General features: G+C 63.9%; 2 protein-coding genes across 11 annotated transcripts; both read right to left on the bottom strand.

Annotated features, from left to right (window-relative positions):
• Positions 1 to 74: 74 nt before the first annotated feature.
• Positions 75 to 10,521, bottom strand: MAPK12 (mitogen-activated protein kinase 12). 9 transcript variants are annotated; one of them, XM_033233497.1, is made up of 12 exons: positions 9,612 to 10,041; positions 9,394 to 9,523; positions 5,934 to 5,992; positions 4,461 to 4,572; positions 4,245 to 4,343; positions 3,958 to 4,005; positions 3,391 to 3,505; positions 3,115 to 3,186; positions 2,788 to 2,867; positions 2,625 to 2,703; positions 2,369 to 2,542; positions 75 to 654 (listed from the first exon to the last, which is right to left on the bottom strand). In XM_033233497.1, exons 1-12 carry the CDS (start codon positions 9,734 to 9,736, stop codon positions 575 to 577), a joined length of 1,173 nt encoding a protein of 390 aa, XP_033089388.1. In that variant the 5' UTR covers positions 9,737 to 10,041; the 3' UTR covers positions 75 to 574. The 9 variants fall into 9 exon arrangements, 8 of the variants coding, with proteins under 8 accessions (XP_033089388.1, XP_033089392.1, XP_033089391.1 ...); XM_033233501.1 differs by having other exon boundaries at positions 9,641 to 9,779; XM_033233500.1 differs by lacking the exon at positions 9,612 to 10,041 and adding an exon at positions 6,382 to 6,491 and having other exon boundaries at positions 9,394 to 9,522.
• A 1,395-nt stretch (positions 10,522 to 11,916) lies between these two features.
• MAPK11 (mitogen-activated protein kinase 11) lies at positions 11,917 to 18,768 on the bottom strand. 2 transcript variants are annotated; one of them, XM_033233509.1, is made up of 12 exons: positions 18,361 to 18,768; positions 15,984 to 16,113; positions 15,724 to 15,782; positions 15,526 to 15,637; positions 15,413 to 15,442; positions 15,283 to 15,330; positions 15,090 to 15,204; positions 14,701 to 14,772; positions 14,390 to 14,469; positions 13,795 to 13,873; positions 13,531 to 13,704; positions 11,917 to 13,231 (listed from the first exon to the last, which is right to left on the bottom strand). In XM_033233509.1, the coding sequence occupies exons 1-12, from the start codon at positions 18,474 to 18,476 to the stop codon at positions 13,152 to 13,154; spliced, it is 1,095 nt and encodes a 364-aa protein (XP_033089400.1). In that variant the 5' UTR covers positions 18,477 to 18,768; the 3' UTR covers positions 11,917 to 13,151. The 2 variants fall into 2 exon arrangements, 1 of the variants encoding a protein (XP_033089400.1); XR_004442426.1 differs by having other exon boundaries at positions 13,795 to 14,469.
• Between the last annotated feature and the right edge of the window lie 3,127 nt (positions 18,769 to 21,895).

Genomic DNA, 21,895 nt, shown 5'->3' with positions numbered 1-21,895 from the left:
CAGCCTCCTCTACATGCAGGCCAAGGGCTTGGAGGCCTTAAGACAGGTCACAGCATGAGGACGCATAGCCAGAGCAGGGAGCTACAAAAGGGTCTATTTCATTCCAGCCACGTGGGCGCCACACAGCTGATTTACATTCCAGGCAGGGGGTGCAGGAAGGTCCACTGATGTCGCCCAGGAGTGGGGATGTCCCTGAGTTGGTGCCCTGCGCCCACCCTCTGTTCTTCCTCCGCATGGCCCAGAGCAGGCAGGGCTCAGAGGCCAGGGCCTGACCTGGAGCCCCACCAGCTCGGAAGTTTCTGAGGGCACCGGGCAAGGGGGCCCCGGTTCCAGGCATCAGAGGCCATCCCCAGGTCGGCCAGAGGTCCTGTCCAGAAAGTTCAGGTGCTCCTCCACGATGGGCGCCCGAGAGCAGAGGCACGGGCATGGGGAGGAGGATCCATGGAACCCAGGGGTCTGCTCCAATGGATGCCTTGGGACGCAAGCCCCAGCCAAGGTCAAGGTGGCAACGAGGGTCCCCTCTCAGGTGGAAGGTGAAGGTGGTCCTCACTGCCACCCTGGAGCTCAGAGATCTTCACAGAGCTGTCTCCTTGGAGACCCTGGCTCCCAGCTGCCGGGGAGGCTTGAAGCTGAGCACCTCTTTGTAAGTAACACCTGGCGGGGGCGGGGGGGCACAACAGAGACTGGGGTCAGCCTTTGCCTTCCATCCTGGGGTGTCACTCACAGACACGCCTGGCGGTGCCTCGTGGGGCCCTTCTCTAATCCTAATGTGGTCTGAACCACTGAGAGAAGATTTGTGTGAAGAGGCCATTGCTCTAGATCCAGATTTTGCAGGGAAAGGGGAGGTGGCCAGGGCTTGGCCACGTGTCCACTACGGTCTGTCCTAAGAGCTGAGGCCCCAGCTACGGTTGTGTGGGTGGGGACTACAGAGAGCATCCTATGGCCCATGGTTTTCAAGTTATCTTTTTAACAGGAGAAACCTTTAATCAAAGCCAAACTCATAAGCACACAACTAAGCACACACAGCGAAGGGTGGAGACCCTGCAGCAGGCACCCAGGGACCCGTGGCCCTAAGGAGCACAGGTGAAGAATCTCAGTCCGTCCAGCCCCCCAGCCAGTGTGGAGGACCAAGGCCCTGTGCCCCAGGCAGAGCCAGGACAGGGCCTGAAGCACAGCACTGCTCCCACTGTCCACCTGCTGTCCCCGGGCACCCCCACCACAGGTTGGTCATGCAGCCATGAAGAAGACACAGCCTGCAATTCTGGAGCAGAAATGAAGCCAGGTCCAGCATAGCTGTGGGAGCTGGGGAGGCTTCCCTGAGTTCAGCCTGAGGCTGCATAGGCCTTGGCCAGCCCTCCAAGATGAGGGGATAGCCCCTGGTATAGGGGATGATGGACCCTAGTAGTTGGGGTTGGGGTCTGGACTGCTCAGGGGGGCTGGGGGAGACAGGTGAGGCCCTGGGGACTATCTTGGGTATATAAGACATACATGTCTTGTCTAGATGGGAAGGATCCTAAAATGGGCCAAAGAGAGGGCTGGACGTGGTGGCTCACGTCTGTAATCCCAGCACTTTGAGAGGCCGAGGTGGGCGGATCATGGGGTCAGGAGATCAAGACCATCCTGGCTAACACAGTGAAACCCCATCTCTACTAAAATTACAAAAAATTAGCCAAGCGTGGTGGTGGGCACCTGTAGTCCCAGCTACTCGGGAGGCTAAGGCAGGAGAATGGCATGAACCCGGGAGGCAGAGCTTGCAGTGAGCCAAGATCACACCACTGCACTCCAGCCTGAGCAACAGAGCGAGACTGTCTCAAAAACAAAAAACAAAAAACTGGGGCAAGGAGAGGCAAGGACAGACTCACGAGATGTGAGGAGAGAGGCTTTAGGGACAAATGGACATGGTGAGGGTGGTATGGTGGCTCGGGTCTCTGGCCTGGACATGGCGGAAGGGCAGCAGGTCTGGGGGCCAGGAGGGGCTAAGTGGGCCCTGCTGCCCTGACTCACAGCTGCCCTTCACCATTCCTGGCTCCTTCTGTGCCAGCCTCTGTGCTGAGCCTGCCAGAAACACCCTCCTTTCATCTTTCAGCTCCAGCCAGAGGTCATTTCCACCAGGCCACACGGCCCCATGCTGCCCTCTGACCTCCCATTCTCCTCACCTGACCTGCATCCCAGGGACAGGGATCTAGGACTCTGAGCCTAGTCACCTGCACAGGGCCCACAGGGTCCACACAGGCCCTGCCCAGAGCCCGCCACCCACGGGTCCACACGGGCCCTGCTAGGATCCCCCCACTTACGGGTCCACACAGGCTCTGCCCGGAGCCCCCCACTCACAGGTCCACACAGGCCCTGCCCGGAGCCCCCAGCTCACGCTTCCATTCATCCAGCGTGCGGTCCACGTCATCAAAGGAGTCGTCATACTTCTGGACCTGGGGCTCGTCTTCCGTGTCGTGCAGGGACTCGAAGTAGGGATGGGCCAGTGCCTCGGCTGCTGTCACCCGCTGCTCCGCATCCAGCACCAGCATCTTCTCCAGGAGGTTCACAGCTGCGGGGGAAGGTGCGTCAGGCCAGACTGCGGGAGGCCCCACACTCCAGCACCTGGTGGCCCCCACACTAGCCAGCCCTACCCAGAGGGCTTGCATTGGTCAGGATGGAGGCAAAATCCTTCTTCTCCAACTCGGGGAGGCCCTTCATGTAGTTCTTGGCCTGTGTGGGAAGAAAGGGTGAGGGGCCAACACCGAGGCCTGGGTCCGCCCCCACCCCCCACCCAGCTCCCCACTCACCACTGACCTCATCACTCTGCAGCCGCTGCACAAACTCAGCTGGAGGCGTCCCTGTCACCTTCATGATCTCCTTCAGCTGGTCCAGGTCTGCACCGAGGTCAGGAGCACAGCTCGGGGGCCAGAGATCAGGGCCCTCACTGTCCCCACCTGGGAAGGAGCCATTCCCACCTCCCCAGAATCCCCCCCCCCCCCCCCGGGCAGGAGCCATCCCCACCCGCCCCCACCCCCAAGAACCCCCGACGTGGGCAGGAGCCATCCCTACCTTCCAGAACCCCCAACCTGGGCAGGAGCCATCCCCACCCGCCCCTGGTGCTGCCCTGCTGCTGGAGGATACGGTCGCTGCCCTTGAACAGCGTCTTGCCTGTGATCATCTCCGCCATGATGCAGCCCACAGACCAGATGTCCACTGAGATAAAAGCCATGGTCAGCCCCGTGGGCAGGGGGACGGGATGAGATGGGGAGGGAGGAAACACAGACTAGAGCCCACCCACCAGCTCCCACCCCAGCTCAACAGCCTCCCTGGGGAGCGGCCACCACAGGGCTCTCTGTGAAGAAGTGGAGAAGCAGATAGTGCAGCCCAAGAGATCCGAATCTCTAGGCAGCTTCTCACCCGTCTGCGTGTAGCGCATCCAATTCAAGATGACCTCGGGTGCCCGGTACCACCGGGTCACCACATACCCAGTCATCTCGCTGTCTGCCTGCCTGGCCAGGCCAAAGTCCAGGATCTGCGGGAAGAATTGGGGAAGTGGGTTCTAGGGGACTCCCAAGGAGCAGACAGGCCACCCATGGTCCAGGAGACCCCAGGGGGGTTGGACTTGAAGCCCCAAGCTGGGGCCTCCTGACAACCTTTGAGGACTTGAGGCCATGCCCTTGGACCCCAAACTGCCTGAGCTCCTCCCTTTGGCCAGTGCACTGAGCCCAGCTGCCCTTCGGATGGAGCAGGGGCCCTGGGGCTCCCCTCTCCCTGCTGTCACCTGCTGCCCGCCAAGGCCTCAGCCCTGTCCTGGACCAGGCAGGGGCCTGGGGGCGCCTCCCACTCTCACCGGCTGCAGGTATGGCATGTGGTATACCACTGCCTCCTGGGGCTCACCCACCCACCAGCTCCTCAGCCCCTGCCCAGGCCTGACAGGTGGATTGGTGGGCAGATCCGGAGGGGCCCCTGCCAGGCGGCACACACCTTCAGCTCACAGTCTTCGTTCACAGCCAGGTTGCCAGGCTTCAGGTCCTGGGGACAGAGGAAAGGTGGCCACTGTGCCCCACCCTCCCGAGCATAGGCACAGCCAAGAGCCTGGGTGGCACCTAAAGATGGGGCCACCAGACCTGGCCCCCTTGCTCTCTGCAGCCCTTCAAGGACAGAGCCAGGTACCTGGGCATCCAGGCAGGCTCCTACCAGGGGCTGTGCATGAGGCGTGGCTCAGCCCCCCCAGACCCCATCAGCCCCCCCAGACCCCATCAGACCCTCACAGGTAGGACGTGGAGGCGGGGGATTGCGCTGGGGGAGGGCTGATGGCTGGCTCCTCCACCAGGACTCACTCTGTGGATGATGCCGGCAGCATGGATATACTGCGGGGACAGAGGAAGCGGCAGGTTTCAGCGCACCAGGGCCTCGGAGCCACAGGGCCGTCCTCTGCCCAGCCCCGAGGCCCCGCCTGCCTCCCTGCAGCCCCCCTGGGGCCATACCCTCAACCCCTTCAGCATCTGGTACACGAGGAACTGGATCCGGTCCTCGCCCAGCTTCTCATGTTTCATGAGCTTGCCCAGGTCGGTGCCCATGAACGGCATCACCAGGTAACTGTGGGAGGGGCCGGAGCACCGTCAGTGGGCAGAGCCAGCCTCTACATCCTGGAGGCCTACCCAGGAGGCCCAGGCTCAGACCCATCCGGGATCCAGCAGGCGCCCCCAGGAGGGTCACCCTGCAGCACCCGTCCCCACTGGCCTCGGCATCCTCACAACCCCACCTTGCAGTGCCAGGCTCCATCCTGCCCCAACTGTCACTGCCAGCAACGCTCACAGCTCCCTCCCACCCTGAGGACGGTCACACAGGGAGGAGGCTGCACTGTGGGGGTTTTGTTTTTGTTTTTTTTGAGACGGAGTCTCACTCCGTGCCCCAGGCCGGAGTGCAGTGGCCGGATCTCAGCTCACTGCAAGCTCCGCCTCCCAGGTTCACGCCATTCTCCTGCCTCAGCCTCAGCCTGGGACTACAGGCGCCCGCCACCTTGCCCGGCTAGTTTTTTGTATTTTTTAGTAGAGATGGGGTTTCACCGGATTAGGCAGGATGGTCTCGATCTCCTGACCTCGTGATCCGCCCGTCTCGGCCTCCCAAAGTGCTGGGATTACAGGCTTGAGCCACCGCGCCCGGCCTCCCTTTGGGGTTTTTGAATCCTCTGCTAAAGCGCCCTGCGTGCCAGGCTAGGGGCTGAGGCTGTGTGGTGGAGGCAGCAGGGCTCAAGTCTTCACAGGCAGGGGAGGGAGGCAGTCAGGTTTCAACTTCGGAACTTTGTGCCAGAGATGAGGGAGGTGCCTGGGGGCGATGGGGGCACGGCAAGGCATCTGGGTCAGAGGGGCTGGCTGAGCCGGTGGAGATGGACACAGGGGAATGGTATTTAGCACCTCCCCAGAGGCCACTGAGGCCAGCGTGGGTCCTTGACCTCTGCAAGTCAGGCGGGAGGCGCCTGCTACCCTCTCCAGGCCTTCCTCAGCCTGGCCCTTCACTCTTGGCCAACAAGGTGTGAGTCCTGGGGTGGTCGGCTGCAGGGCAAGGGCAGGGTGGGTCCTCCCTACCGCTTCTCCCCCACCCGCTGGAAAAGGTCAGCAGCTCCAGTTACCGGCCACACACTTGGTGCCAGGGTCCCAAGCACGGGACCTTCCTGTTAACAAATGATCAGGTCCAAGGTTCACACCTCCGGTGCCGGAGAGCCCAGGTGCCAGGAGTGAAGGGAGGCAGCAGCCCCAGCTCTGCCCAGCTGTGCCTGTGGGTCCCAAGACCATGTGGGGGAGAGTGTGGGGCAGACAGTGGAATGGGGGGGGTCGGCAGTGTGCATCCCCCACTCAGGCTACAGGAAGAGAACCCCGTGCCAACCTGGAACCTGAAGCCAGCGCCCAGAGCTGCCCACCACCCCTTGTGCCCAGCAGCCAGCCCAGGTCGGCACTCACAAGTCTGTGAAGTCATCCAGGGTCTCATCAGGAGTGAATACGTCCAGCAGCCCAATCACCTGGCGGGCCAGGTAGGGTTGAGAGTGCAGCAGAGGACACGGGCTGGGGCACCCCCCAAGAGTGGCACAGCCCTCTGGGCAGGAAACCCCCTCTGCAGCTGTCGTCATGCCCCACTGTCCAAAGGGCCTGGCTCTGCCCACTGGCAGTGTGGCCCAGCCCTGGCACACATACCCACAGACAGGTTATTTTTGGATGGTGACAGCCGGGATCTTCTGGGGGAAGGGCAACCCACAGTCTGGGCTGGCTCTGAACCATCCAAAGGGTTCCTGCCCTTTTCCCCCTCTTCTCCCCAACCAAACACCCACGCCCAGGGAAGGGACAGTGCTATGAGGAGAGGCCAGGCCTCTGCTGGTAAGGCCCAGGTGGACAGCACCATGCCCCGCCATACCTGGTCCCCACAGCACCCCTGGTTGGGGAGATGGACAGTGGATAGGTCATGTGATAACTGCTGCCTCAGCATTTTGGGGTGACAGGGTCCCAGGGAGGCCTGGAGGAGTTCTGCACAGCCAAGGATAGAGGGGCAGGTAGACATGTGGGCTGTGGGACACCCGGCAGAGGGCACACGCAGAGTGGCCAAGGCAAGAGGGAGAACACTTGGAGAGTTTGAGGAACACAGGGAGGGAGGCCAGGTGGCCAAGGCCCAGGCCAGGGAGGGGCTGAGGAGAGGCCAGAGGGAGCTGGCAGGGCAGCACACACCAGGTGAAAGTTTGGCTTTGATCCCAAGAGACAGGGAAGGATTTAAACAGGTGTGATGCTAAACGCATCCTGCTGGCCGTGGTGTAGGGACTGGCCAGAGTGAAGCAAGAATGGACCTAAACTGGAAGGATAGCTCTGCCAGAGCCGTGGGCAAGAATGTGGAGGGAGGAGGAGAAGGAACAGAGGGGGCGTCCAGGGAGGCCTGGGAGCAGCGGGGTCTGTGGACAGGACAGCTGGAGGGTGCCTGGGAGAGTGCTTTGGCAGAAGATGGAAAGCAGGGTCCTGTGGGCTAGGGGCCACAGGACTTGGCTTGGCCTCTGTGGTATGGGGGCTGGCCTGGAGAGGGAGGTGGCGTGGGGATGGCAGGACTGGGGCCTGTGGCAGAGCCTCCTCCCCCGCTGAGGAAGGCATGTGGCCTCACAGAGCTTCAGTCTCCCAGGAAGATGGGGTTTCAGGGAAAGAGCCTCAGCTGCAGGCGGGAAGCCCAGAGGGTGGACCCCCAGGCACAGCGGGGACCCCAGGACAGCAGGGCAGTGGCTAAAGAAAAGCCTTGGTGGAGCCCAGCGCGGTGGGTCACGCCTGTACTCCCAGCAATTTGGGAGGCGAAGGCAGGCAGATCACGAGGTCAGGAGTTCAAGACCAGCCTGGCCAACATAGTGAAACCCCGTCTCTACTAAAAATACAAAAAGTTAGCCGGGTGTGGTGGTGGGTGCCTATAGCCACAGCTACTAGAGAGGCTGAGGCAGGAGAATTGTGTGAACCCAGGAGGCGGAGGTCGCAGATTGCGCCATTGCACTCCAGCCTGGGTGACAGAGGGAGACCCCATCTCAAAAAAGAGAAGCCCCAGTGGCCGGGCGCAGTGGTTCATGCCTGTAATCCCAGAACTTTGGGAGGCCGAGGTAGGTGGATCACTCGAGGTCAGGGGTTTGAGACCAGTCTGCCCAACATAATGAAACACCGTCGCTACTAAAAATACAAAACATTAGCCAGGTATGGTGGCACGCACCTGTAATCCCAGCTACTCAGGAGGCTAAGGCAGGAGAATCACTTGAACCCAGGAGGCAAAGGTTGCGGTGAGCCAAGATCGTGCCATTGCACTCCAGCCTGGGCAACAAGAGCGAAACTCCATCTCAAAAGAAAAAAGGAGGCCGGCGTGGTGGCTCAAGCCTGTAATCCCAGCACTTTGGGAGGCCGAGACGGGCGGATCACGAGGTCAGGAGATCGAGACCATCCTGGCTAACACGGTGAAACCCCGTCTCTACTAAAAATACAAAAACTAGCCGGGCGAGGTGGCGGGCGCCTGTAGTCCCAGCTACTCGGGAGGCTGAGGCAGGAGAATGGCGTAAACCTGGGAGACGGAGCTTGCAGTGAGCTGAGATCCGGCCACTGCACTCCAGTCCGGGCAACAGAGCGAGACTCCGCCTCAAAAAAAAAAAAAAAAAAAGAAAAAAGGAGAAAGAAAAGCCCCAGAGCGCTTGGCTGGATGGGGCAAGGCACGAGCAGGTGAGTGAGTGGGTGGGTGGGGGCAGGGGGCCGGGGGGAAGGCTACAGTCCTGGGGCAAGGCCTTGGTGTGACGGGTGGGACGGGGGAGTGCGGTGGTGGCAAGGTGGGGGCAGGGCTGGGTGTGACGCGGGTGTCGAGGTGGGGGCAAGGCTGGTGTCCACTGCAAACAGATTTCACAGGGCCCGGGGTGGTAAGCTGGGGTCAGGGTGGGCTATGGGAAGCCTCAGAGAAAAGGACCCACTCGAGGGGCTGAGGGAGTGGCGGTGGCCAGGAACTAGGGGTTGGGCGGTTTGCTGGTGGACGCAGGGACTCATTCTCCCAGGGCACCGGTGGCTTGGATGACCCAGGAGGGTCCAGAGCATCTCACCCTGGAGCTAGGGTCCAGGCGTCCAGACCACCTGCCTTCAGGCTGGGCCCAGACCAGGGGCAGGACAGGAGGGACGTGGGGGGCAGTGTACAAGTGGGACTGTGTCCAGAAACCAGAGTGCCCCTGGCAGAGAAGTCAGGCTCTTAGCAGCCAGCCATCCCGTGGGAGAGGCCCAGGGCAGCTGTGCATGGCATCTCACAGGAAGGACTGGAAAGGATGGGCCCCCACAACAAAAGGGAGGGTGTATGTGAGATGGCCACCACACCCAGTGCCCCCCAAACAGCAGCTCCCTAAACCCTTCACTAACCCCCAGGGGCTCCAGAGGGTTCACCATACTCCCTACGTTCTGGCGCCCCCCTCCTCCCCCTACACCAGGTCGGAAGACTCGGGAGATGGACAGCAACAAAGTGGGCTCCACAGAGAGGCTGGAGAGGGGCCCAGATGGGAAAGAGAAGGTGCCCCTTCCGGGAAAATCCTCCTGCCAGGAGCATCCTCTCAGCGCGGGCTTCCTGGCTGGGAGCAGGGTTTGGCGTGAGACCTGGAGGATCCCCCGGGACTGGCCAAGTCGTGTCCCCCGACCAGGGCCTCGCTGAGGCGCCAAGTCAAGGGGCTCTTTCTCGGGCCTGGCAGAGGACGGGGAATGGCCCTTGGGGGAGTCGTCTCCCAAGGGGAGACGGACCTTGCTCTCCTCCTCCCCTGGGGACCCACGGCCCGACCCCCGCCCCGCCCCACAGCAGGTTGCCTGGGGAAGGGGTTGCCAGGTGGAGGAACCCAGCCCAGCCGAACCGAGCCGAGGCCAGGGCGCCATCCCGGAGCGGGGTCGCGCGACTCACGTTCTCGTGACGCATGTGTTTGAGCAGGCGCAGCTCGCGGTAGGCGCGCTTGGCGAACAGCTCGGACTGGAAGGGCCGATACAGCTTCTTGATGGCCACCTTAGCACCGGTGCGGCTGTCCACGGCCGAGCTGCGGGGCGGACCGCTTAGCGGGAAGGCCGGGCACCCCGCGCAGGCCCCGCCCGCCCTGCCGGCCGCCCCGCCCGGCCCGCGCTCACCACACCGCGCCATAGGCGCCCGAGCCCACGGGCTGCAGGTCCCGGTACACGGCGCGCACCTCCCAGGCCGTCTTGGTCACCTCCTGGCGGTAAAAGCCACTGCGGGCAGGCGGCGGAGAGCTCATGGCAGGCCCGGGAGCCGCCCACCCCGCAGAGCCCGCGGGCGGTGCCCCCAGGACCGGGGACCCGGGATCGGCGGGGCTTCCTCGGCGCGCGCCCCGGGCCGACTTCGCGCTGCTCGCCCGCCCGCCGCTGGGGCGCTCCTGCTCCCGGCCCTTTCCTCGGGGATGTCCCAGGTGCCGACCCTGGCCCGACCCCGGCCCAGGCAGCGCACGGCCCCTCCCCCGCCCGGGGACCAACCGGCCCGCGGGCGGCGCGCACGTGATGCCCTCGCCCGCCCTCCGGCCCCTCCGGAAACCCGAGGCGGCCGCCGCCGGGGGAGGGCCGGAGCCTGGGGGGAAGCGCAGGGGGAGGGGAGCGCCGCCCCGCGGCTTTGTCCCGACCTAGGGCCGGACGCGGCGCGGAGATACCCCTGTCAGCCTCTCCCCTTTGGCTGAACTTCCCCGCTCTGGGGGTGGAGTCGGGGGAGGGGGCAGCTCCTGCTGAGACCCTGGGCTCCAGTCCTGACTGCCCATGGTTCCAGGGCGCAGGGCCCATCCTTGACAGCCTCAGCGCTGACTTCTATTGGCACTCCCAAGTTGGGCTGAGTCCTGTGTACCTAGGGTCAACTTGCCACGCCACCCCCAAGGATGCCCTACCACTGCGTCTGATCCATCCGTCCCCGAATGGGGGGTCCATCTGCACCTGTCTTGCCTGTATCCCTCTTTCTACAGGGAGGGGTCTGTCTCCCAAACTCCTCAGGCTGCATCCCCAACCCCACCCCTGTGGCCACTGACCCCAGGCCTCTCAGTCCCATAGGTCCCCGAGGGCCCTTTTGGACACCCAACTCCTCCTCCTGCTCCCCCCATCTGTGGGGTGCCTGCTGCAGGCGTTGCAAGTGCTGGTGCCCCTGCCTATCCCACCCCTGCCTGTCCTGTCCTGCAAAACCCAGGCTGAGGGTGGCTGCACTGTCTCCAGCAGGGATGGGGACCTGCTGGGGCCCTCAGCCTGACCCGTCTGTGTGGGCATTATCCTCCCATAGGTCTGGCCCCATCCTAGACCAGATGCTCTGGTGGGCAAAGCCCCACCCTGACACCCTCTCCGCAGTCCAGAAACCTGGGTCTGAGGAGGGATGTGGGTGCACCCCGGGATCCCACTAGGCTGGTGGGTAACAGGATCCCTAGGGCCCTCTGCCCCGCCCTCCGGCCATGAATCAGCAGCTCAGCCGCTCAAGGGCGGGAGGAGCTTTACACCTGGGCTTTGGGCCTTGCTCCGTGGCATTCATCAGCTCGTGCCCAGTGAGCAGGGGCAGCCCGGGGCTGCCCAAACCACAGCTGCCTGTGGCCTGCACCCTTTGTGCCCTGGGCTGCCTGTGGCACTCCATCTACCTCTTCCAGGAGGCCCAGCTTCCATTGCTGTCCCCCTTAACTCCCCGTGGTGGAGCTCAGGGGTCCAGAAGGCCCCACACAGACTAGGCTTCTGAGGTGGGGCTGTGTCCCCATTCTGCTCCCACCCCCAGCCGCCAACACTGGACTTCCCCAGGACTGACCACTACACTGACGAGGCCCCAGGAGGGCCCCCAACTCCCAGATGGTTTCCACCCCTACCCAAGACCCAAGGAAGGGCACAGACTGTCCCTGGCCCCTAGAGACACTGCCTGACCCCAAATGGTCTGGACTCTCCCCCACACGTAAGCTGCAGAGCATAGTGGGAATGGGACCAGCGCACACATTCCCTGGGTTAAAGTGACCTCTTTTTCCTTCACCAGGAAGGAAAGGAAAGCTATTTTCCCTAGCCCACCCAGCCCCCGCCCAGGGATGGGCAGACCCTTGCTCCCTTGACACCCAACTTCCCCCCAGCCAGCTTCCCTGACCACTGAGGGGTAGGGGGGTGGTGTCTGGAACTTGGCCCGAAGCCAAGCCTGCCCAGTACATCCCCACAGGGTAGCTGGGGTCACCATCTGGGCGGCCGTCCCACCCTGTGCCCTCAGAGCCCACCCATCAGCCATGTCCTCCCCTGGTCCCCCTGGGCTCAGACCCTCCAGGGAGCAGGGAGGGTGCCAGAAGATGGCCACGGGTCTGACTGGGGGCCTGAGGGATCTGGCCAGCTAGAGGTGAGTGATGCAGGGTGGCCCAGACACTCCCCCCATGCCCAGCAGTGGGGATGGTGGGGGCAGCAGGGCCTGGAGTGGCCTTTGGATATGAGCTGAGCGAGAGAACTCCCTTTATTGTGCACCCCTGGTGCAGGCACTTGAAACCCAGGCTTCCCTGGGCCCCTCGAGGCAAGAGGTCACCCCCTTTCCAGGACAGAGCCATACCCCCAACTCAGCTCTGGGCAGGGTCCTGTCTCCGAGGTTACTGGATCAGCTCCATTGTGGGACAAGGAAATAGGACTGACCCGCAGACCAGAGCATCTCAGATCTCCGGCTGTAGGGCCACAACAGTGGATAGAGGTAGAGAGCGGGCCAGGGTGTGGCGCACAAGTGTCCAAGTCCAAGTTCACACCTGCGTGTGCTGCCTGCCTTAGTGTCCTCAAGGCCAAACCACCCAGTCACCCCCAGCCTCAGGAGCCTGCTGTGGGTCACATATCCGAGGAGAAAGCTCCTGCTGGCGCTCATGTGGCTGCCCTTTCGCCCACTGGAGCCCCCAGTCTGAAACACCCCTCACGGCATCAGGAACTGAGGAGAGGGAAGGCAACAGCACGCCCGCCCCAGCTCCAGCTTTTTGCCAGGCATGGCTGCTGGCCCTTAGGCGCCCACAGATTCACATGCACCACATCACATGTGCCCTGACATACGAACACGAGGAGTGCACGCTCATCCACATGTGCCCACACACACCCACGGGTGAACACAAGGCTCCAGCAGCTTTTCTCATTTGACACCTGGTGGTTGTCCGTGCCCAGCCTGGTGGCACACTGGCTCTGCCTCTCCTCTTAGACCTGTGGGTCTCAGCACTGACCAGGACATCCCCCTACTTCCAGGCTGAGCAGCTCTAACCACTGAGACCTCTCCCTTTGAGTCTCCCAGGGTCCCGGCCCCAGCGTGCCCTACAGAGAGCCATGGGACAGAGGAGACCCCAAGGCTGATGCTCCCCAGTGGGTCGGCCTGGGACAGACAGGGGAACTCCGCAGGGGAACACCTTTGGCATCCAGGACCCCACAGTCAGGTCCCAATGGAGAGCGCAGTAGCCAAAAAGGAGCAGGAGGACCAAGGTAGGCACAGGGACATTTGTGCCCAGACTCCTACACATGGCAAGCACATGTACACACATGTTTGTGCATGCATACATGTGTGTAGATTATCCTGAAGGCGAGGGGTCCTAGGCCAGGAGTCAGTGACCACAGGAGTGTGGGAGGTGCCTCTTGAGGAAATCAGACCAGCTGTGGAAGGGTGCAGGCCCAAGCCCCTCCACAGGCTCTTAGGGGCTGCTGGGCAGCACCTCACTGCTCAATCTCCAGGCTGCCAGGTGGCTTCGGTGGCTCTGGGGGCTTGAAGCTGAGGACTTCCTGGTAGGTGAGCTCTAGGAGGTGAAGGGAAAGGGTGAGCCTGTGCCTCCCACAGCCCAGTCCCCAACCTGCTTGTCTGGCACCTGCCACCCAGCCCAGGCCCACCACCCTGTGACAGCAGCCTCAGCACAGAGTCTGGGAGCCAGAACTTGCCCTGTGCCACTCCCCCACCCCACCCACCCCCAGCCTGTGCTGGACACCTGAATGCCCTTCCACACCTGACCAGTCTGGAGAGGAACTGGGGCATTTCCTGCCTCTGGGGAAATGGAGCCTGCAGGCCCCTGGACCCACCCGTAGCCACTGCCATGCCCACCCTTCCACTCCTCCAGCGTGCGCTCCTTGGCCTCAACGCTCTCATCATACGGCTCGGCCTCTGGCTCATCCTCAGGGTCGTGGTACTGGCTGAAGTAGGCGTGGGCCAGTGCCTCGGCGGCACTGACCCTCTGGTCACTGTCCAGCACCAGCATCCTTCCAAGGAGGTCTATGGCTGCAGGGGAGCCAGTGGCAGGGAGGGGAGGGTCAGCTCTGCATCCAGGGCCAGATATGGAGCCCAGTCTAGCCCCAGGGCAGTCCTCACCCAGGGGGTTGGCTCCATGGAAGATGCTGCTCAGGTCCTTCTGGGGCATGGGGGGCAGGGACTGGATATATGTCCGGGCCTGGAGGGCACACGAGAACACCTGGGGAGGCTGCTCACTCTCTGCCTCCCTGGCCCCAAACTGGGGCTTCTCTTGGCAAGCCCCCAGACTCAATTCACTCCAACAGGCCAGGACAAGGGCACAGGCAGACCAGTGACTCCCTCCACATAGGGTCCGGTGACTAGCTCCTCACTTGGCCCCTAACGCCTGCAGGAGCTGGGTCCAAGTACACTCCCTCCACCCAGCCCAACCCCACTGCCCTGGCCAGGCACTGCTTGCTGGGCACCCAGCCCGCCCCCACTGCCCTGGCCAGGCACTGCTTGCTGGGGTCATGGTTTTGCACTCACTGTCCCTGGTGTCAGGAACGTCTTCCCCCTTCTCCTGTTTCCCCTGCAGGGATTGGGCACCTGACGTAGTCTCTATCCCACCACATCCCATGTTCCCCATATCGTCCCCACATTTCCACACCACCCTCTCCCCGAGAGCCTGGGGACTCAACCAGCAGAGGGAGCTGCCGGCTGGCAGGCACCAACTCACGTGTTCTGAGGAGATCTTTGCCAGAACCTCGGGGCTGGGTGTGCCCACCACTTCCATGATGCGCTTCAGCTGGTCAATGTCTGCATCACTCAGGAAACACCCACGGGCCAGCCAAGGACCTCTCTTGGGCCCCCAGACCCAAAACTTTGGGGCGCTGCCCAGAGCCCGCTCTCCTAGAGCTGAGGATGGCCAGCCCAAAGTAGCATGGCATGGGGGCAGAAGAGGCATGACCCGCCAGAAGGGGCCAGCGCTAGTCCCTACCCTACAAGACCGGCCGTTTGACCCTGCTCCCCAACCTGGGCCAAGGATACAGTCGTTTCCCGGGAAGAGGGCCTTGCCCTGGAGCAGCTCGGCCATGATGCAGCCCACGGACCAGATGTCCACTGTTTGAGGGCGAGGGGGCCTCCATCAGTGTGCCCACCCCACGTCCCTCCTCCGGGAGACCCACAGTCACATCCAGACCCTGAGACGGGCAGACCCCCTCCTCCGCCATACCCAACACCCCTGGGCGAGGGGGAGGCCTGTAGCTGCAGGGCCAGAGGAGGCCAGTCATGCTCTAGCGGCCTCTGGAAGGGCTGCTTTTGAATGTGGGTCCCACATTCTTGGGGACCTTGCCTGCCCCCCAAGACCTGGCATGCAGAGCCAGTCCAGGGCCAGATGAGGCCCTCAGCCTTCGTCCCCCCAGGCCTTCCCCCTGCACCTGTCTGGTTGTAATGCATCCAGTTTAGCATGATCTCAGGTGCGCGGTACCAGCGGGTGGCCACATAGCCAGTCATCTCCTCGTCCGCCTGGCGCGCCAGCCCAAAGTCCAGGATCTGGGGCGACCACGAGGTGTTCTCAAGCTTCTCACGGGCTCCGCCACCGCCCCGCCCACCCCTGCCCGCGGGCCTCACCCTGAGCTCACAGTCCTCGTTCACAGCCACGTTGCTGGGCTTCAGGTCCTGCAGGTCACGCGAAGCGTGAGTAGAGGAGGCTGGGACGGAGCCCTGCTGGACCCGACCCTCACCCTGCGGTCACACCTACCCGGTGGATGATCCCGGCCGAGTGGATGTACTGGGGGAGGGGGATCGTGGTGAGTGCCAGGCCAGGCCCGCCCGACCCCCGCGAGGGGACCCGCGAAGCCCCGGGCGCCCCACCTTTAGCCCGCGCAGCAGTTGGTAAACCAGGAACTGAACGTGCTCGTCGCTCAGCGCCTGGCACTTGACGATGTTGTTCAGGTCGGCGCCCATGAGGGTGGTCACCAAGTACCTGGGGTGCGGTCAGAGGGTCAGGACAGGGCCCCACCGCCGCTCCGCGAACGCGCTCCCCGCTGCCTCGCCCGCCCCGCCGCTCACACTTCGCTGAAGTCCTCGATAGACGTGGCCGGTGTGAAGACGTCCAGAAGCCCGATGACCTGAGTGGCGGGGGGCGTCAGGGCTGGGCGGCGAACCCCCGGCTGTGGTTCAGGTCCCCCCCCGCCCCGGGTCCCGCCCCGCAGCGCCAGGCCGCGCCCCCTATGGCCCCGCCCCCATCGCCAGAGCTCACCCGCCCATTGGCTGCGCCCGCGGCCCCGCCCCCGGACGCGCCCTCCCCTCACGGCCCGTCCCCGGCTCACGTTCTCGTGCTTCAGGTGCTTGAGCAGCCGCAGCTCCCGGTACGTCCTGCGCGCGTGGATCAGCGACTGGAAAGGGCGCGACAGCTTCTTCACCGCCACCTTCTGGCGCAGCCGCGCGTCGTAGGCCGAACTGGAAGGCGGGCGAGTGAGGCGGCGCCGGGAAGGGTCCGAGGGCGGCCGCCCGCGCGCACACGCCCTCCCGTCCGCACGCGCGTGGACCCGGGCGGCGCCGCTCTCGCCGCTTCTCTGTGGGGATGGGGCAGTGGAGCTTTTCCGCCCCGGCCCCAGCCCCGCCGCCCCAGCTCGGCCTCCCGCCTCGGGCCTACCCTCTCCGTGCTTGCTGGGAAGGAGTCCCTGGGGCTGGACCGCCATGCGTGTGTTCGCCTCTCAAGGTCCTGGACCTTCTCTGTCCCCTGACCCCACTGATTCCCACTCCCAACCAGGGGCCCCCATTCAAAGCGAGGCTGGGGGAGAGGCCCACCACCCAGCGTGGAAAAACACAGCAGGAAAACAGCCACTGGCATTCACCTGCAGCAGACCGGCCTCCCTCTGCCCCATAGACCCCATGGTCCCAGGAGGCTCATGGAGGGGGATTCTAGAGCCACCTCAAAGCCCCTGGACCCCCAGTGCCTCCGAATGTTCAAAATGCGGAGGGAAAGTTGGTCAGAGGTGCTTATTGCATCATTATTTGGAACAAAACCTGGACAGAAGGTGATGTACAGCTGAGAGCGTGTGCTGGACCCACAGAACAGCCTTTCGCGCAGCCCCACTTCCCAGAGGTCCAGACCCTCCACCCTGCACCAGCTTCCTGAGCCCACGCTCCCTTTGCCAGTGACGCCTCATCCCACCCTCCCATGTCCCACTGCCCTCAGCCCTGCTAAAGGCAAGGCCTTTGCACAGCCTGTTTCCTCTCGCTGATTCTTGCCCCTTCTCTCCCTCCTACTTCTTCTGTCTCTTGGGATCCTGTCCCAGAGAAAATGGAGGCTGAGGCCACGCCCCATGCCCACACAGAGCGGAGCAGGGGCGGTTTCCCCTGGGTCTGGGATGCTCATGGGGCCAGGTCGAGATGCCTGGGGCAGCCATGCTCCCAGCCTACGATCAGGGAAAGGTGCTTCTGAGGTGGTGAGTCGAGTGGCCCTGCAGGTGGGGCAGCAGGTTCTTTTGGCCAATTGCATCTATGCGGTCAGGTGACAGGAAATTGGCACCCGGTCCGCACCCTTGGCAGTGGAACTGAGAAAATGGGCCGGGGTGCAAGGGGGGAGACCAGGCCTCACTCGGAGAACCGGACACCCCTCAGCAACTCCCCGAGTCCAGCCAGGCCCCGCCCTAGTTCCCTATGGCCACTCCCACACTGTCCCAGACCCTTTTCCTGCCCTTGAGGTCTCAGAGAGGAAGACAGATCTGTGCTGGCATGATGGCTAGCATGACCCACCTGCAGCTTCTGACGGAAGGCTAGGGACCACGCCAGAAGACAGCCTGCCCTGAGACCCCCAGCCCTGATGCTGGCTCCTGAGCTCCGAATCTGGTGGGCCTAGAGATCCCACTTCCAACCTGCAAGTGCCTGGGACAACGTCCTGCCCTGGCTGCCTCTGCCTTCGGGCCCCACCAGGACCCCCCCGTGGGCAGCAGCTAAGGGGCATTGGCCATGGTGAGGACTCAGCTGCACCTCTCAAAGCCTGTACCCATGATCGGCCTCCCAGTCAACGTGGAAGCTGAAACTTAGGACTCTTGGTAATAACCTCACCCTAAGCCCCTCCAACCCTGGCTGCCCTAGTAACAGAGGCCTTGGCCCAGTCGACCCCCCTCCCCCACCCAGATTCTGTCGTCTTCCTGGGCCCCAGGCCAGGTCCTCTGGCCCCAGGGCCTAAGTGGGGTTTGTGGTCTGAGGGGAGCCTGAGGCCATCCCAAGGGGAGAGGTCTTGACTTCCGGAAGCGGGGCTTCCCTTTTCAGACAATAGCCCCCAACCAGGGTGGGGGAGGGGCATCCGCTAGACCCCGGGGGCTGCCCGACCCGACTCAGTGAATCCCAGGTGGGTGCTCAGACATTTAGGGGCCCGGACCTCAGGGTGGCTCGGGGCTCGGTCGCGTGAGACCCACCCTCACGTCGGCTGTGACCCCCCCCCAGGCCTCAGGCCTGGTGGGGGGCGGACCGAATCGGACGAGGCCGGAGGACCCCCCTCCCTCCCGGTAACGGTGTCTGCTTAGAAAGTTTCTTTACGCCGCCCCCCCCCATTCATGCCTCAGATCCGCGCGGCGCCCGGGGGCGGAGGCAGGGCGAGGCCCCTCCCCACGCCGAGAACCTCGCGCGGGCTAGGAGGGGACGCGCTCTCCGGCCCGGCCCGGCCCCCACCCAGCACCCCCTCTGCCCCGCCCCTACCAGACGGAGCCGTAGGCGCCCGAGCCCACCGGGCGCAGCCCCTGCAGCCGCTGCGGCACCTCCCACACGGTCTTGTTCAGCTCCTGCCGGTAGAAGCCGGCGCGAGGGCCCGACATGTCCGGAGCGGCCGCCGCTCCGCCCGGGGCCAGCCCCGCGCCCCGCGCCCGCGCCCGAGCCGAGCCCGAGCGGAGCGGAGCGGAGGGCGGCGGAGGCGGTGGCGGCGGGCGGGGCAGGGCTCCGGGGCGGGGCCGGGAGGCCCGGGCGGATTTCCCGGGCTGGGTGGCTGGGGCGTGGGGGGGTTCCCAAAGACAAATGCGCTGCTTCCTGCGCCTCGGAGGCGGTGGCGGAGCGGAAACCAGCCCTCCCCTTCCCGGGGTGGGGCGCCAAGGGCGGACACCTCCCTCCGGCTCTCACCTCCTGGGGGCTGCGCGCTTCTCCAGATTGGCGCCCGCGTCTGGGCTCGACCCGGGCTTCCCCACCCCGGCGGCGCCCTCCCCAACGAGGAAGAACCGTCAAAACCGAAGAAGCCTTGGGTGAACCATGGGAAGTATTTTTCATCAAGACAGAAATAAGCATAGCACCTCCTAAAGACTCGGCACTGGATAGGAAAATAAGCCGAAAGGCGTTGGGACAGGGCTGGCCTGGCTTTCTCGGGCAGGAGCTGCAGGCCTTGGTCTGCGGCGCGCCTCGGAGAACCTTCCAGGCCACCTGCCCCAGCTCGCCCCGACCTCCCCTCTGGGAGAGGCGCGACCGCTGGCCTGTCAGGACCAGGGACAGCGGCGTCACCGCGGGCCTTCCTACCCACAAACAGCGGTCCCAAACGGATCCTTCTTGCTGCCCAGAACCTTTCCTCCTCCTTAGCTGCCACTTCTAGGAAGCCCACCCTGACTATCCCAGGTCCGAGAGCCGCCTTTGGGTGCAAGGTCCTTGAAGTCAGACCCGCGGGCGGCCAGGCGCGGGGGGCTGCCTTGGCGGGGACGGGGGCAGGGCTCCACTCCTTCTCGGCGTCTGTGCGCGCTCGGGGCCGCACAGCTACTTTTATTCCCACTGGAAAGTGACCGGGGCTGGGAGGAGCATTGCCCCCTGGAGCACGGGTCACCGACCTCCGCCCTGGTAGAGCAGTGGGTGGGAGGCTTCGTGGCTGGGCGGCCCCCTCCAGCGAAGTGAGAAATCAGGATCCCAGTGGCCCAAATAACTCCTTTTTAAAAACATTAAAATCCGAGTTTTAATGTCAAATCTGATTTTTATATATCGGCAACCAAATTAAAACAGCCAGCGCGGTCCTGGCCAACGGACCCATGCGGACCGCGGCGAAGGAACGGGTCTCTCAGTCCCAGCCGCTCTGGCCCCTTTTGCATGACCAAGCCCTGTGCCTCAGTTTCCCCACTGGAAGCCGGCATCCGACTTGGGGCCTGGCGCGGGCCCGGGGATGGTCCCTCTCCTCGCTGGGGCTGGGTTGGGGCGAGGACACGGGCGGCCTCCCGGAGGGCCCCCGCCCCAGGGCGCCTTTCACTGGGCCCGGCCGGGTTTTGTGCGGAATTAATGGAGCTTCAGCTAAAGGAGTAGGAGGCGGGAGCGCAGCCCGGGGGCTGTGGGAACCGCGGCCGCGGCCGCCGGGGGAGGGGAGCGGCCTTTGTCTGCGCCGCGGCCGGGCGGGGTGCGAATCGAGTTCCCATGGCGACCGGCCCCGCCCCTGCGCCTCCCGGGGGACTGGGCGGCTCGGTTCTCGCCCCTAGGGTAGGGGACATGGAGGTGGGGAGGTGTCAGGCTTCCCCCAGGCGCCTGCCCGCCCGCAATCCTCGCCGCCAGGGAGGCCCGGGCGGCTCAGCGGGTCAGGTGAGCGTGTGTGTGGCGGGGGGGCGGGGTACTGGACCCTCTCACCACTGAGCTGACCTGCCCCATGCATTAGAGGTCCCACCCATGTGCCTACCGGGGACAGTGTGGGGTCGTGGCACTGCCGGGGAGTGACCACTGACGAGTTTCAGGCGGCGTGAGGGCCTGGAGGCCACCTTCCAGCAGAGGCACCGTCAGCTCGGTGGGGGCCAGGGAAGCCCCCCGGAGGGAGCTGCCAGTGGAGGACAGTCCCAGGCCCAGAGGGGAAGCGGGCTGGTGGTGACAGGACTGCCCTGGGTCAGGGGAGCCGGGAAGGGCAGGTGGCAGGGCAGGAGTGAGAGGCCCTGGGCCAGAGGCACCTCTTACCCAGCTGATTCACTGTGGTCCCTGAATACAGGTCCCTGAATACCCCTTCTCCGTGCTCATCCCCCCCACCCCACCGCCTGCTGGTCCTGGCCACCCCTCCTCACTGGAGGGGTGTGACAGCCCCTCTCTGGTCCCCCTGGTCCCTCCCAGCTGGCCTCTTCCTGCAGTCAGTGAACTTCCTAAAAGGCAAATCTGGCCTTGCTCACTGGGGGACCAGGCGATGGTGGGCGCGGAGCTGATTTAGCAAAGGACTTGTCCTGCTGTTAAGAAGCAAGCAGGATGTAGCCCTGGGCTGGTGAGCTACCCACCGCCTCTCCTCCCACCACTCTGGGAGGAAAATGGGACTTGGAAAGCACCAGGAAGGACAGGCCACCCCTAGTCTGTCGCCAGCTGATCACTCCGGCCCACCCGTGTGCACCCCGGCAGCTATGCCCAGGTTCTACCCGTGCCAGCCCCCACCTGAGTGCTGGACTGCTGGGCCTGCAGCCTCTCCCCAGCCCCAAGTTTCACGTGTGTGGGGTCTCACTGAACCTTCCCTTCTTTCCTGACTGCCCAGTGAGACAGGGGTCTAGTACGGAAGCCAGGCCTCCAGGTCCCCAGCCCCCTGCCCGAAGGTCTATAGGGATGGAGTACAGAAGCCAGGCCTCCAGGTTCCCAGCTCACTACCTGAGACCTCCCACTCTGCACTTCAGACTTCGGTCCACCCCCTTGCTCTGACCTTCTGACCAGCCATGTCTCTGGAAAGGGAGGAACCCAATGTCATTTCAGGGGTCCCTAGAGCAGGGGATGTCAGTTTGCCTTGTACCCCTTTCTCCTGTGGGGGAGAGAAGGCCACCCGTTTTTCGTCGTGGCTTGAATGGAGCTGCCCCAGTCCAAAGGAGGAGACTCGAGCAGTGTAGGCCTTGCCCATCAAGAGACCCTGGCCTTGATGTGCCCCAGTCGGGGAGATAGGCTGGGGCTGCCTGAGAACGGATCCTCATGAGTGGGTTAGCAGTGCAGATCAGCAGAACCTCAGGATGTGTGCCTAGATCCAGCCACATCTGAAGCTGGGCCTTCACTTTGTGTCTGGAGCACTGAATGCCCCTCTGCCTGGGCTGTCTGTATTCTTGGCGCACAGGGAGGCTCCGAGCCCTGCCTGTCGGGGTTGTTGCTGTCCCTAACGCTCAAGACAGGGCATGCGTGGTGTGCAGTGGGCATTTGGTAAGAATGTGTTGGCCGGGCGCAGTGGCTCAGGCCTGTAATCCCAGCACTTTGGGAGGCTGAGGCGGGCGGATCACCTGAGGTCGGGAGTTCGAGACCAGCCTGACCAACATGGAGAAACCCCCGTCTCTACTAA

Source organism: Trachypithecus francoisi, unplaced genomic scaffold, assembly GCF_009764315.1.
Source record: "Trachypithecus francoisi isolate TF-2019V2 unplaced genomic scaffold, Tfra_2.0 Lachesis_group14, whole genome shotgun sequence".
Lineage (NCBI taxonomy): Eukaryota > Metazoa > Chordata > Mammalia > Primates > Cercopithecidae > Trachypithecus > Trachypithecus francoisi.
Note: the sequence above shows the minus strand (reverse complement) of the source record. Positions and strands in the feature narration are given on the sequence as shown.

Coding starts and splice junctions, on each gene's coding strand:
- MAPK11 (XM_033233509.1), bottom strand. CDS start 18,476: ATGTCGGGCCCTCGCGCCGGCTTCTACCGGCAGGAGCTGAACAAGACC. Junction 15,638..15,723: donor ATCGAGGACTTCAGCGAAGT/GTGAGCGGCGGG, acceptor ACCGCACCCCAG/GTACTTGGTGACCACCCTCA. Junction 14,773..15,089: donor GATGCATTACAACCAGACAG/GTGCAGGGGGAA, acceptor GCCCTCAAACAG/TGGACATCTGGTCCGTGGGC.
- MAPK12 (XM_033233493.1), bottom strand. CDS start 10,268: ATGGGCCCTGCGCCCTGGAACCATGGGCAGTCAGGACTGGAGCCCAGG. Junction 4,573..9,393: donor AACACATGCGTCACGAGAAC/GTGAGTCGCGCG, acceptor CCCCTCCCACAG/TTACCTGGTGATGCCGTTCA. Junction 4,006..4,244: donor CCCGCCTCCACGTCCTACCT/GTGAGGGTCTGA, acceptor CTCTGTCCCCAG/GACCTGAAGCCTGGCAACCT.